The sequence below is a fragment of the Olea europaea genome, chromosome 20, assembly GCF_002742605.1.
Source record: "Olea europaea var. sylvestris chromosome 20, O_europaea_v1, whole genome shotgun sequence".
NCBI lineage: Eukaryota > Viridiplantae > Streptophyta > Magnoliopsida > Lamiales > Oleaceae > Olea > Olea europaea.
Genome location: NC_036256.1, coordinates 6,272,805 through 6,288,265, shown reverse-complemented (window position 1 = coordinate 6,288,265; position 15,461 = coordinate 6,272,805). Strand labels below are relative to the sequence as shown.

Sequence of the window (15,461 nt, the reverse complement as noted above, 5' to 3'; positions counted from 1 at the left end):
GCGTGTAGAAGGATATGAGACTTCTAAACAATTATTATGCTACAAAATTACAGATGAATCTTCAGTTAGTGCTCATGTATTGAAAATGATTGACACTGAGAAGTTGTTTCAATTAGGTTTAGTTATGAATTATGAACTAAGTATTGGCTTGGTTTTGCAATTTTTGTCAAAGAGTTATTCATAGTTAATTATGAATTTTGATATGAATAACCTCGAGTGCACACTCATTCAGTTTCTGAATATGCTTAATATTATTAAGCTCAACATCAAAGTTAGTAGTGGGCAAACCATTAATTTCTTTAAGGGTACTAAGAGAAAGTTTAAAAGGGGTTTTATGAAAGCATCCAAGATGGCTAAGATGGTCAAAGCGAAAAAGGGTAATAACAAATCTAATGATCCTTGTTATCATCTTAAAAAGATATGTCATTAAAAGAAAGATTGCAAGGCTTATATTTACTTTATTAGCTTCTTGGATATTAGATACTAAATATGGATATCATATTTGTAAAAATATATGCAGAAATTAAATAGAAGTAGATCACCGAAAAATGGAGAAGTTGACCCACAGGTCGAAAATGAGCAAAGGTAGCTGCATTGCCCATATAAACATACTTCTTGCCATTGCCTTTATGCTTAGTATTAGAATTAGAAAAATATTTTTTTGTTATTACCATTGCCAAGAACATTATTTGAATTTCATATTTGGACAAAAATTATTTTAATATTAAGGACAATTATTGTTTTTTTTTTATTTTGATAAGATTTTAATGATTATGGTAAATTACAAAATGATATTTATATTATAAATATTGATTATTCTAGAGTATAGAAATTAAAAGGCATAAAAATTATAATCCGAATAACAACTATATCTGACATTGCAGACGTAGTCACATAAATGAGAATGCAATTCCAAAATTACATATAGATATATATTTGATGCCAATTGATTTTGAATTATTTGTCAAATATGAATTATGCCTATTAGGCACAAATGACCAAATCTCCATTTATCAGAAAATGTGAAAGATCTACATAATTACTGGTTCAAATATACAACTATTACGTGGACCCATGTTAATTAATGTCAGATGAGGCTTCTCTTATTTCATCACAATTACTAATGACTATGTCAGAAATAATCATGTCTACTTGATGAAATTCAAGCATGAAGCACTTGAAATGTTCCATGGATTCAAATTAGAAGTAGATAAATAATTAGGTAAAAATATTCTCATACTAAGATCTGATCGAGATGGGGATATCTTAAAGAAAAAACTTTAGATTATCTAAAAGAGAATGAGATTCTCTTACAATGGATTCCTCCACATACACTGCAACATAATGATGTATTTTAAAGGAGGAATCGTAAACTATTAGATATAGTGCGATTAATAACAAGTCATGCAAACCTTCCAAAAATATTTTGATGTCATACACTGATTGCAGTGTGCTACACACTAAATTATGTCTCTTCTAAGTTAGTTAACAAAAACTTCATATGAGCTAGGGATGGCAATTGGGCTCGTCAGCTCGGGCCGCCTGTGACTTGGCTCGGGAAAAGCTCGAGCCGGCTCGGCTCGAGACTCGGTAGACCCGAGCCCCATTTTGGGGACATGGGCTTTGCCCAAGCTGACCCGTGAGCTTGCAAGTTGAAAAAAAAATAATAATAAGCCGGCTCGAGGCTCGATAGACCCGAGCCCCATTTTGGGGACACGGGCTTTGCCCAAGCCGACCCGTGAGCTTGCAAGTTTAAAAAAATAATAATAATAATTTTGAGGCTACCTTGGCAGCAGTTTTAGGGAAAAAATGGGAGAAAACGAGTCTGCCCTACTCAGCCCGAGCAAAAGCTCGGGCCGAGCCAATTTTTTTGGCTGAACTTTTGCTCGGCCCGGCTCAAGCCCACAAAAAGCTCGACCATTTTAACCGGGCGGAGCCCGAGCCGAAACTTTAGGCTCGCGAGCCGGCTCAGCCCGGTCGTTTACATCCCTAATATGAGCTATAGAAAGGTAGTAGTCCCAATTTATCTTATATGAAATTTTAGGACTGTGACGCTTATCTTAACCACATTGAATCGGATAACTTTGAGTCAATATCCGATAAATACATATTTGTGTTATATCCAAAATAGATATTTAGATATCAATTCTATAAACCCATTGAGAAGAAAGTCTTTGTCTCACGACAAACTGTTTTCCTTGAAAAAAAGTTTATTCTAAGAGAGGATAGTGGGAGTAAAATAGAACTTAAAGGAGTTTAAGAGTCTATAGATATAGTTGACCAAGTAGATGAATCTGAGTTTGATCTCACACCTAGTGAGGGACATACTCTTGATCAGGTAGTAAAGACTCATGAGGATACATCAGCTCTATGTAAATCTTGTAGGATCATTCGACCCACTAGAAGGTACAAATCCATAATTACTAATCAAGCATCACTAATCGAGGATGATGAACCTACTAGTTATGCAGAAGAAAAGTCAAACGTTGATTTAAAGTGATGGCAAGAGGCCATGAAATCCGAGATAAACTAGATGTATATAAACAAGGTCTACACTTTGATCAACTTGCTTGATGGGGTAAAATCCAAAGGTTGTAAATAAGTTTACATGAATAGATCGATATAGATGAAAACATCAATACATACAAAGTAAGACTAATAGGAAAAAGCTTATAAGTAAGGAGTTGGCTTTGACAAAGCCTTCTAGTCATGTTAAAATTCATTCGAATTTTGCTTGCAATAGTTAAATACCATGACTATGAGTTATGGTAAATAAATGTCAAAACTGCATTCCTCAACAGGAACTGACAAGAGGATACATAACACATTTTGAAAGGTTTGAATATAAATATGCTCACAAGGTATACAATCTTGATCGATTCGTTTATGGATTAAAGCAAACTTCTAAGAATTGGAATCTTTACTTTAATTAGACAATCAAAAGGTTTGATTTTATCAAAAATAAAAATGAACTGTGTTTACAAGAAGATAATGGAAGCGTTGTCATATTCCTAATATTATATATAGATGACATATTATTAATAAAAAATAACGTCTCTATGTTTCAATCATTGAAATTATGGTTGTTAAAAGAATTCTTCGTGAAAGATATGGAAAAAGCAACTTAATCTATAGAGATAGATCTAAAAGATTGTTTAACTCACCCTAATCTACATAGATATTTTATGTAGAAAATGAACTGAGAGTTTATGAGCACATTGATGCTAACTTCTAATCGGACTTGAAGAACGAAACTCTTAATCTGGACATATGCTTATTTTTAATTATAGAGAGGTTAGTTGGAAAGCTTCCAAACATGAAACAAACATTGATTCAATAAAAAAGCCTAATACACTATTGCTTCAGAAACAGCAAAGACTTGTGTGTAGATCAAGAAGTTCATAAATGAACCTAGAGTAGTTCCTAACATTGTTGATCACATACCTTTTTATCATAATAACAATGGAGCCATCGCGCAAGCGAAGGAACTAAGGTCTCATCAATGATCTATACATGTATTAAGGCGATATCATCTCATTATAGAGATAATACAAAAAAATGACGTAAAGAAAGAACGAATTTCCACAATTGATAATATTGTAGATCTATTGACGTTGTCGAAGTATAAACATGATTGTCACATCTCTTATAATATTAGATATATAAGTGATTGGATCTAGTGCAAGTGGAAGTTTGTAAGTGTTATGCCCTAAATCCAATCATAGGTACGTTTAATATATAATTGATACAATTTTATGGCGAATCTATTATTTAATTAATATTCTAATAAATTAGATAACAGAATTGGTAGATTCAAGTCTTGGTAATATGTCAATCACAAAGAGTTGTAATTGTGAGGCACAAATTACATATGACTAAATTTTAAATCGTCCATGGTCATAAGTAATAATAAGATACGGATATCATTATTATGGATAGATTATCATGTGTGACATTTCTTACTTGTGAAGGAAGTAACTGGTCTCACAATTTAAGGTGTGATGACACTTAAATAAACACGTGAATGTTTTGTTATAGAACAAAACATTGGAGACCCACAGAGAGATTCCACATGTATAGTTATTTCAGTATTAGTGGTTAATCTCTAATATTCGGCAGTAAAATTAATCCTTTGAATTAAGGTCATTATAGTGCCTTTTTGTGATGTTGGATGTTACTATGCCAAGGGGCGCTAATATGATATCGTTTGAGTATGTCAAGAATCATATGAAAGTTGTGAATAACTAATAGAGAATCGTCACTTTTAGATGATAAGAGATTATGATTTACATTTTATTCAGTTAAGTTGATAACAAAATCTTTGGCCAAAGTGTATTCATAGTTGAAATGGAGTTTTTCGACTTATATTGACTTAATAGTGAAATGAAAGATATGATCCATAATCGAGATTGACACACTTTCATATCTCGTAATTGATAGGATCATATTGACGAAGGGATTATAATTTCATTATAAACGAACAAGTTTGGTTTTGTCTTATCGCATGACACTTTCCACCACATATATTGTTCTGACATATTGCTAGATGTTAATCTGAAACGACGTATGTGAATTATTGATAAATTAAAAGTGGTATTTTAATTTATCGATTTTGATTAGATCAAAATAATAATTTACGTTGTTAGATATCGTGATTGAAAACCTAATGGATCCACATTAAAAGAGAACTAGAAGAATGAGATTCACCAATTAATTAAATTGATTGGATTACATATTAATAGGTCGGAATTAATTAATTGGATTAATTAAATATTGAACCAGGTTAAATTTATGAAACGGGCTAAGCTCCTTCGGACTTATATTAATAGACTGTTAGAATTTGAAAATCTGTAGAAAATATAATTCATATTCTTGCTAGCACAAGAAAAGAAAAATCTTAGTTCTCTTAATTTTGTTCCCTATGTGGATTTTCATTGGAGATTGAACAATTGAACAGCTGTGCATTGTAGATCGTGATTGTTCATGTTACAAGATCAACAAAGGAGTTTGTAGAATATACAAAAAAGTATAATTCCTATCACAGATTCTACATAAACCCAAAATAGATCCTTAGTGAAAATTGAAATTATTTTATTAATTAAATTGCCAACTGTTATAACATGATTACAGCGAGTCGAAACATGGTTTATGTAAGTTGGATTAGGACACATCTGCAATACGGAACAAACACTCGGGATGAGGATCAAACGAGAAATAAATTCAAAAGATATCAAAATTTTTATTGCCTTGAGAAAGGTATTTTCATAGAGAGCATCTCCAATGCAATCGTGACTTGCTTAAAAAAATGTTTAAGAAAAATTAAATTGTATTTAACAATTCATCTCCGATACAAATTGACGTGGACTAAAGTGAAGATGATATGACAAATACAAAAGGTAGAGATTGTCTACTCCATCAAGATTTGGAAGCTCTTTTGGACGAAATGATTCAGAAAAATTAATATTCCTAGTCAGATTTATATTTTCTCCCAAATTTGGATGTGGTTTCTCTATGTTAGGGACATACCAAGATAGCAATTCATAGAATGTATTGCAAATTAATTTTGGACCCAAGTTTTATTTATTAGACATTAATGTCACATAATTAAATTGTAAGTTTTTCTAATTTTGTCACTTAGATAGAAATCCATAAAATGCACTGGAGATGCTCTAATTAAAATATAAATTTTAAGTGCCTTTCTTTTTGAGTTAAAATAGATGTCATCTTGATTTGATTTATTAAAATTTTTTATCTTGGAAATTGTGCTATGGCGAATAAAATTTAAGATATAATTTTCCCTTTTAACAAGATAATAGGAAAGATATTTGGTCCCATCAATTCTTAGTTTTGCTTTTTTGATGTTACAACTTACAATATATTGAGCATAGTTTTCAAACACGGTTATATCATTGATCCGATCCACTTGAGAAACTCGGCCGGTCTAAATGATCTTTCTATACGAAAAAGTATATCTTTTCCTGACTGATACAAGATTGTTCATGTTAATTAGATGTCTCAAAATTTGGTCAGAGATTGGAAAATCGCGTGTTGTCTTGGTTTAGGAAAGAATCATTAGAGCCAAGTGAAAAAGGAAAGAAATAAATTGCATCCAATATTAAGGAAATAATATTTGGGCGCCGGATTTCTTACTTTTACTAGGTTTTTCTTAATTTCCATATTTTAGTCTGGTTTTAGGGTTTGACTCGTGTACTATAAATATGTGGCTCCTCTTTCAATTTAGTTTAAACCAAATTGCTGTATTGTTGTAATTCTCTCCATATTGTCGAGTTTAATAAAATTCATGTTCCTCTGCTTAAATTCTCTTTTTCTTCTTTATTTTAAATATTGTTCTTGATATTTTGTGATCTTGTTTATTACTTCAAGTGGTGTTCATTAAATTTTAATTCCCACATTATTGGTCATTGGTCCCCAACAGTTCAAAATATACACAAATTTTCTACTAGAAATTGTGACTTCATTGAGGGGCAGTAGGATCAATTTTCAACATTAAAAAATATTTATGTTTTCTGCACATTGATTCATCTTTTGGAGCGAATGTTTAAGCGTCTAGAGAGACTTTTAGTCTAGGGTTCGTGGTTTTAAACTGCATAATATATTTGAAGTGATTGGACCATCTTCAATGGTTGTACTAAAATTTGGGGTAAATTGAAAATCATTTTCAATCAAAACACCAAAAGTAGCACAAAAAAAACATTGTTTCATCATTTCCTTCATATTCTTATTCTTAAAAATTATTCAAAAATTATTTAATTATTTATTTTATTACTAAATATGTTATTAAATAAATAATTACGTTTAAATAAAGAAAATATTGAGTTCATTAATAAATTTTAAAATAACGTAGTACACTTAAAAAACAAATATCACAATTAAGAAAAGATTACATTAAACATCATAATATTTAAAAAAGAGTGTAATACGTTTAAAATTTCGATATCATGATATTACGAAGTTCAACTAGTCGCGTCATTTAATTCTCTGAATTAGTATATTCATCCCACAAATGATTAATTAATGTATTTCAAAGTTTATTGTGAGCCTATTTTTCCTTGATTTGTCTATGACGAGCAAGTAATTCTTGAAAGCCATATTCAACCAACTCAACTTCTAGAGTTGGTGCTTTTATCCAATCTCGAATTAGTGCATCAAGATTATGTTCGTTCTCGATTATCATGTAATGCATAATAATGCATTCAGTCATTGTATCATGTAATACAATTCCCCCACCCCCCCAAATGTGTCAGTCCTATAACAATTGCAAACTTCAATTGTAGAGTGTCAAATGCAAGTTCAACATCTTTTCTACACGTTTCTTGTTTCGTTGCAAATAATTTTTTGGGACCCTGTAGATTATATATATATATATATATAAACCTGCGTGAGTTCTTTCAAATTGAACAAACAAGAATTTCACAAGAGAGAGCTTAAGAACAAGGCAAAGAATCTAAAAGTGCATCTAGTTTGTTTGATAATTATTTGTGATGACATTGGAGGATTCAAAAGTGATCTATCATACTACTAAATTATTGACAAATTTTACTTATAATTTTTCTTAATTAATTCTAGAGTGACGTACTTATGCGGTGGTTGTGATATTTTCATCGTAATTTTAAAAAAATCGTATTTGTTACCTTTTAAAATTTATTGTAGAACACGTCGATAATTGTCTAACCATGTCGATAATTGTCATTGTTATAAGCCTTTCAATTATTCGCTAAATTATTTAACTCGACTTTAAATAACCGAAATAATCACTAAATAGAATCTAACTTCGACTCATTTGCATTTTGCGCACGTTGAAAAACGGATGTTCAATATCTCATTTAAAAATTAAACTCTCATATATGGAATAAATGTATCAATGGCGTAAATATATCAGTTTACGTTTGTATTCTCAATTAGCCGCTCCTATATATACACAATTTATTCAAATGCAAGACACATGGACATGAAATCTAAAACATTATATGTTTATGTAAATATTATATCGTTGTATATAACCAAACGATCAAACTCGAAATAAATATAAAAATTTATATTTATATCTCTAAATTTAGTGAATGTTATAGAATCGAAGATACACATGCACCTATCCCAAGTTCTTTCCTAGGAATTTGTAAATTGGTCGCTATAATTATAGTCTTTCAAGAAAAAAAAAAAAGAAGCTAAAATAATGTGCGCACGCGTGCATTTTCACACATTACTTAAAGAAACACCAAGATAAACTATTTTACAAACCTCAATTGCATCGAAACTAACTATGGTGGGTATATGATGGGTGCCACTATGATAATAACATGGTGTTTTGTTAAGGGTATTTGGGGTGGTGGGTGTTCCACAAATTTTAAATAAATATTTTAACCATACGCTCACTTTGTTTTTTTCATTTGGATCCTTCTCTTACAACATCAAACCTATTCATGCCAACTTAAATATGCAAGAAAAAAGAGTGAAACATATCACGGCTCTAGTTTGTGCACCCACTTCCACTCAATTTGAAATTTCGGTTGGTAGTTGGTTTTTCCTCTATCTTTTCGTTCCACTTGCTTATTGTCATCAAGATAGAACCAATAAGTTAAAATGATATCCGCTCAGTTCTATCAAAATAGAGCTGCTTTTCTTTTTCGTCTGTCTTAAATTGTAGATAACTTTTCTTGTTGAAAGTATATATATTTTTTAGGTTTCTAATATGTCCATATTTAATATGTTTTGTTAGCAACAAATATGAACTGCTTCTATTTAAATCATTATTTAATGCAGGAACATATTAGCAAAAATGTGAAAAAACGAAAAGAAAATTATATTTCAAACTATAATAATTACAAATTTTAAACAGGTATGAAAATAGAAACAAATATATCTTTATGAGATGGAGGCAATGCTAAATAAGCAATTATCTCTGCAAAAAGGATTTGGTTTAGTAAAAAAAATCATTTGCAGATGAATGACAATACTCAAGAATCTCGGGTACTTCACCTTCAGGTATACACTTTCTCACAATTTGATCCACCCATCATCTATAGAGAATATGATCTTCCCAAAAATAATATTTCAGTTCGCCAAAGAACTTCTTCTTCTGGTGACTCGAATAATCTAGTGGTGGGATTGATTTAGCCAAATAGTTGACGATATCTGCATACTTGGGGCTTCTTCTGCACTGAACATCTGCTTATCTGAAAAACTTTCATTGATATCCACTGACACTTCTGGTTTTTCATGTTCTAATTTCGATAGGTGATCTCCTACCACATTTTCCCTGCCCTTTTTGTCCCGATGTCAATGTCGAATTCTTGCATAAGTAATACCCAATAGATTAATCTCGGCTTAGCATCCTTCTTTGTCGTTAGATACTTCAATGCGATGTGGTTTGTGTAGACTATGACGAAATATGATCTGAATTTGTCAAAGGCATAGACCACTAGCAAGAACTCCTTCTCAATGGTTGCGTAGTTGATCTGGGCATCATTCAATGTTTGGCTTGCGTAATAGATCACATGGAAGATCTTCTTCTTTCGTTGTCCAAGTAGTGCACCTACGGCATGATCACGGGCATCACACATTAACTCAAAAGGCAATTCCTAGTCAGGTGCTACAATTATCGGTGCTGATGTGAGTTTCTTTTCCAAAGCGTTGAAAGCTGTCAATCCTTCCTCATTAAATTCAAAAGGCAGGTCTTTCATTAACAGGTTGCAGAGAGGCTTGGTGATTTTTGAAAAATCCTTAATGAATCTTCTGTAGAATCCAGCATGTCCCAAGAAGCTGCGAACCCCTTTAACTGATATTGGTGGCATAACTTCTCAATAACCTGAATCTTTGCTTTGTCCACCTCCATCCCTTTTGTTGAGACCCGATGCCCAAGTACAATTCCTTCCTACATCATGAAGTTACATTTCTCCCAGTTCAATATTAAATTGGTTTCCCTGCATCTTTGTAATACCAGATTTAAGTGTTCCAAACACTCGTCAAACGAAGACCAAAGATCGAGAAGTCATCCATAAATATCTCTACCATGTCTGAGAAAATCGCCATCATATATCGTTGAAATGTGGCAGGGGCATTGCAAAGGCCGAAAGGCATCCTGCGGTATGAGAAAGTACTGTAAGGGCAAGTGAATGTTGTTTTCTCTTGATTATCTGGTGCCACAGGTATCTGATTATAACCTGAATACTCGTCAAGGAAATAGTAATGTGAGTGGCCTGCCAATCTCTTTAGCATTTGGTCAAAAAATGGAAGGGGAAAGTGATATTTCCTTGTTGTCACATTGAGTTTGTGGTAATCGATGCAAACCCTCTATCCCATCATTGTTCTGGTCAGTATCAGCTCGTTCTTCTCATTTGGCACCACTGTGATTCCACATTTCTTTGGCACCACCTGAATTAGGCTAGTCCATGCATTATCTGATATCGGATAAATGATTTTAGCATCTAGAAGTTTAAAGACCTCTATTTTGACTACTTCCTTCATATTGGGGTTCAACATCCTTTAACTTTCTATTGTTGGCCGAAAATTCTCTTCTATAAGAATATTATGCATGCACAGTGAAGGGCTGATCCCTTTAGTATCTGCTATGGTCCATCCAATTGCAGTCTTATTCTCCCTGAGTACCCTAAGCAAATTTTCCTCTTCCACTTCACTGACTATGTTTGAGATGATGACAAGGAGTGTACAGGATTTCCCCAAGTAAGCATATCTGAGGTTGGTGGTAACTGCATGAGTTCTAATTTTGGTGGCTATTGAATGGATGGTAGTGATTTTGTGGGTCCTGTCCTAAGCTCCTCAAAATGTCTTTTGCGTGTGTACAGTGGGTTAGTATCCAAAAATCTTGCACATGTTTCTATCTCCATTGAATCAGACTGCGTTGACTGCGAATGTATAATGCAAGCTTCATAGGCATCTGATGGATTGTGTAGCAAAAATGAGTCTTGGACCACCTTGTCAATCATGTCGATCTAGAAACAACTATCTAACTCTGTAGGTAATTTCATTGCCTTGAAGATATTAAACGAGATCTGCTCTTCTCCCAATCTCAAAATCAAATGCCCATTCTAAACGTCGATTAAGGCTCTTCCTATTGCTAAAAATGGTCTGTCCAGTATTAACGGGACGTCCTTGTCTTCTTCCATGTCCAAGATTAGGAAACCTATAGGGAATATGAATTTTTCAACCTTGACAAGCATGTCCTCTATTATACTACTGGGATGTGTCAATGACTGATCAGCCAGCTGCAATGTCACTGTAGTTGCCTTAGCCTCTTCCAAGCCAAGTTTCTTGAAAACAGATATAGGCATTAGATTAATACTTGAACCACGATCACATAGAGCCTTATCAAAATAAATTTCACCAATAGTCCAAGGAACAGTAAAACTTCGTGGATCTTTCAATTTCGGTGAGAGCTTTTTTCTGAATTTGGGCACTGCACTTTTTTGTTAGCATTATTGTCTCGTGGTTTCCTAGTTTACGTTTATTCGATAGTATGTCCTTCAGGAACTTTGCATAGTTAGACATCTGGAATAGTGCATCAACGAGTAGAATATTGATGTGGAGCTTCTTGAAGACTTCGAGAAATTTCTTATATTGCTGCTCCAACTTCTGCTTCTTTAACCTCTATGGAAAAGGTATGAGAGGCTCATGAGGGTTGATGGTTGAGTTGACCTGTGATTTGCTTGAATCTTCAGTTAGCGTAGATTCCTTCATTCGCTCGTCATGCTCTATAGTCTCTTCAATCGCAGGAGATTTTGTTTCTTGATTTACCCCGGGCCTTTTTACATGTATCTCGAGTAGTTGCTTTCCACTTCGAGTTGTGATTGCCTTAGCATGTTCCTTCGAGTTTATTTTAGTATTACTTGGTAAACTGCCTGGTGCTCTGCCAGTCAAAGCAACTGCCATCTGTCCCATTGGAGTCCTAGATTTTTGATGGTTGCATTTTGATCTTGAAGAGTGGCCTCGATTTTCCTTATGAATTGATTATTGACCACCATGTACTGGTTGGTCTTCTCCATAAATTTACCGAACATCTCTTCCAGTTGAGGCTTTTTCTCTCGCTGCTGATACTGACCTTGTGGCCTATTCCGATTTTGGTTGCTCCAAGAGAAATTTGGGTGCTTTTTCCAACTCAAATTGTATGTTTCCCCGATTGTGTTGTTTTGCTGCCGCTATCCCCATTGAGTAAAATTTATTTGCTCTACTCCTTGTACCAAGATTGGACATTCTGCTTTTAAATGTTCGGCTCCACATTCCTCACAACTGGCCTTCTTCAACTGTGTTGCCATAGCTGATTGTGTCATGTTTTCTACCTTGTGAAATAATGAATCAATTTTGGCAGACAAAGCAGAATAAACGTCTACTTCATAGACCCCCAGTGTTTTCTTCTAAACTGCTCGTTCTGATGTCCACATAGCTGAAGTAGTAGCTATAGTCTCAAAAAGTTTGAGTGCTTTATCAATTGTCTTTGTGGACAGTGATCTGTTTGAAGATGAGTCAACCATGCTCCCGAAGGCAAGAAGTAATCCCACAAAAAACTATTGGCCCTGAGGTCCTTTGTTAATCCTATGATGTGGACACTTTCGCAGCATATCTTGAACCTATTCCAGGCTTCATCAAAATTCTCTGAGTCGCCTTGACGAAAGACAGAAATGCCTTGCTTGAGCTTTGCAATCTTAGCATGTGGGAAGAACTTGGTACAAAATTTCTGGGCTAGATCATTCTATGTAGTGATGCTTGCGATTGGTTACGAATCTAGCCATACAATTGCCTTGTCGTGCAGTGTACGTGGAAACAATCTTAGTGTGATTGCATCGTCAGAGATTCCTTGATATTTGAAGTGTTGGCACATCTCCAGAAAACGAGAGATATGTGTATATGGATTCTCTTCAGTCCTTCCATAGAATTGATGGACGTTTTGAAATAACTGTATCACATTAGTCTTCAGTTGGAAGTTAGGCTGTCCAAACGGTGGATACATAATGTTTGACAGGTTTTGAATTATCCGAGGGGTCATGAAATCTCCTACGAGCATATTTCCTTCATCCGTTGTCCCTTCTTCATTGGCTTGAAAAATTTGATTGTTCTGCATATTAGCCATTTGTTGTTGTGCCTCTTTGGTTTCTCGATGCCTTTGATGTAGTGTTCGTTCGATTTCTAGATCAGCTGTGATCAATTTTCCTTCAGCAAACCTTAGCATGCAAATCTACGAGAAGAGTCAATAGGAGTGCTTATATGTTAAAATGAAATAATAAATAAAACAAATCAAAGTAAAATAAAATAAAATGAAATAAAACATGACAAAATAACCAAAAAAAAAATGCAAATGTGAATGTTCGAATTAGTGCCAATATAAATAAAATTAAACGAATACTCAATCCTCGGCAACGTCATCAAGAACTTGTTCACGAAATTATTTTTTTCAATTTAAAACTAACGTAAGTGTACGGTTCGCTAACAAGTAATAAAGTGGAATATTAAGTTTTGAATATCGTCCCATAAAGATTGAATAGTTCAATTTTATCTACCTTAACCTTAACTGAATCAAATTTATCAAAATAGAAATTTAATCTTAGAAAAATCCTAATTTAGTAAAACCTTAATTTCACTTAATGACTTGACTATGCAAACTATGTGTTTAAATGAAATTAATCGCATTGTGATGATTGAAATGCAAAATTGATTGTATTCAATAAAATTAGAAAATACTAGGATCACAAATTCTTATGTAATAATCACTTGAAACCTTAATTTCACAATCTGACAACACAATTTTATTATTGACGACTCAATGCTCCTAAGTCTATCCAACACACTCTCTCGAGCAATATTGAACCTATTCTTATATACAACCAGCCTATATTTCTGTGACGGATGCATATACATAAGAATGCATGTAATTTTATGAGCAATTAACGATTACGCAAAGCATAGAGGTGTATTTCTATCACCTATTGGACCCTACGATGATCTATATATTGTCAAATCTATTTCCCTTCCCTCGAATGTAAACAATAAATCACTACACATCCACATAATCGCGTGCACTCAATCATGGACAAAATTAATATATATAAATCATTCAAATAATCAAATATGCGTTTAATTATCAAATTGCAAAAATTAAAATCCAAAGATCATATTACATAGTTCATCGATCTCCTAGCGCAAGAAAACTTAGCCTAACATTGAGAATCTAAAGGAATATATGAATTCTTGAAAATAAAACATCACTAGATATTGAAATTTGATGAAATTTTGATGTTCTTCGTGAAATCCCTTGTTGATCTTCCTTAATTTGGTCTCTAAGAAGTGTTTTGTTCTCCTCCAATGCATTCTCTTCCGATATCTGATGATTCTAGGTTTTTATATCCCGTCCAAATAGTCTTTCAATAGAGTTATAACGTAAAAAGGAAACTGCAGACCCGATCCCTGAAATATGCCTATGCGACCGCATTGGTTTAAATTTTTGTCCAAAAAAATTGCTGCATCACCCTATGCGATAGCATAGGGTGAACTTTTCACATCTTCCATTTTGGTCCTCAAATTTTATTCAATCACTTCTTGGCCTCTTTTATTGTATCTTCTCATTCCAAGGTTCAAGAATGGTCACCAATTGGTACTTGGCACGATAAAATCTTTGATTGCTCCTTAGGTTCATTTTTTGGATATTTCACTTTGGTCCCTGAATTATCACTTTGATTCGTTTTGGTCATTTTTGCTTCTTTTTCTCGTGAATTCCATCAAGTCCATCAACAAACCCTACAATCCAAGAATTAAGCGAATTTAGATCACATTTCAAACACTTTGCTCGTATTTTAGTCATGTTTGTGAGTTATATAAGTGCATAAAAACTACTTATCAGCTATGTTACATATTGTGCCATCAAGAGACTAAATTTTGTTTATTGGATTTTAAATATATAGAATTAGAGGTAAAAAAACCTAATTTAACCCCATATGAAAGAGAAAGGTTCACTGCTTTTATGTTCAGATTCAACATAATGGTTTCGTATAAAACAATCTCAAGACTCTAATTCATTCATTTTCATTGTTCTAAAAATACTTACAATCCTGATGTCGACGATATTGTCGGTCAGAGCATGAATTAGCCAAAAGAATAAACTGAAGATAAGAAATAAAATGGCATATGCGAGACCAGAGTCAACAATGCCCCTGTAGCCAATACTTGTGAACAAGTTCATCAAGATTAGAAACATCTAATATCAGCCGGCATAATTTATTCTGTCACAGCAAGAACAACGGAAGACTGTTAAGCCCTAGTTTGGCCTCCATTATTTGATAATATAATTTTTTTTTTTGGAGAACGTGTGATTGAAAAAAAACGAAAAGTTTTTGATTTATGTGTAATATTATTTTATTGGAGAATGTGCGATTAAAAAGAAGAGTGAGAAAAATATATTATAAACAATCTGAGGCTAAGTCTCCATATGCACTTGA

The 15,461-nt window shown here is 33.3% G+C and overlaps 1 protein-coding gene across 1 annotated transcript; it reads right to left on the bottom strand.

The window, feature by feature from the left end:
* Positions 1–11,066: 11,066 nt before the first annotated feature.
* On the bottom strand, positions 11,067–12,305 carry LOC111368998. Its single transcript, XM_022990488.1, has 5 exons — positions 12,216–12,305; positions 11,997–12,173; positions 11,674–11,907; positions 11,481–11,625; positions 11,067–11,434 (listed from the first exon to the last, which is right to left on the bottom strand). Exons 1-5 carry the CDS (start codon positions 12,303–12,305, stop codon positions 11,067–11,069), a joined length of 1,014 nt encoding a protein of 337 aa, XP_022846256.1.
* Between the last annotated feature and the right edge of the window lie 3,156 nt (positions 12,306–15,461).

Excerpts from the sequence above, each read along its gene's own strand:
- LOC111368998 (XM_022990488.1), bottom strand. The coding sequence starts at position 12,305 with ATGACACAATCAGCTATGGCAACACAGTTGAAGAAGGCCAGTTGTGAG. Across the intron at positions 11,626-11,673 it reads AAGATTCAAGCAAATCACAG|AGGTTAAAGAAGCAGAAGTT; the intron begins GTCAACTCAACC and ends CCTTTTCCATAG. Across the intron at positions 11,435-11,480 it reads GGACATACTATCGAATAAAC|TGCCCAAATTCAGAAAAAAG; the intron begins GTAAACTAGGAA and ends AAAAAAGTGCAG.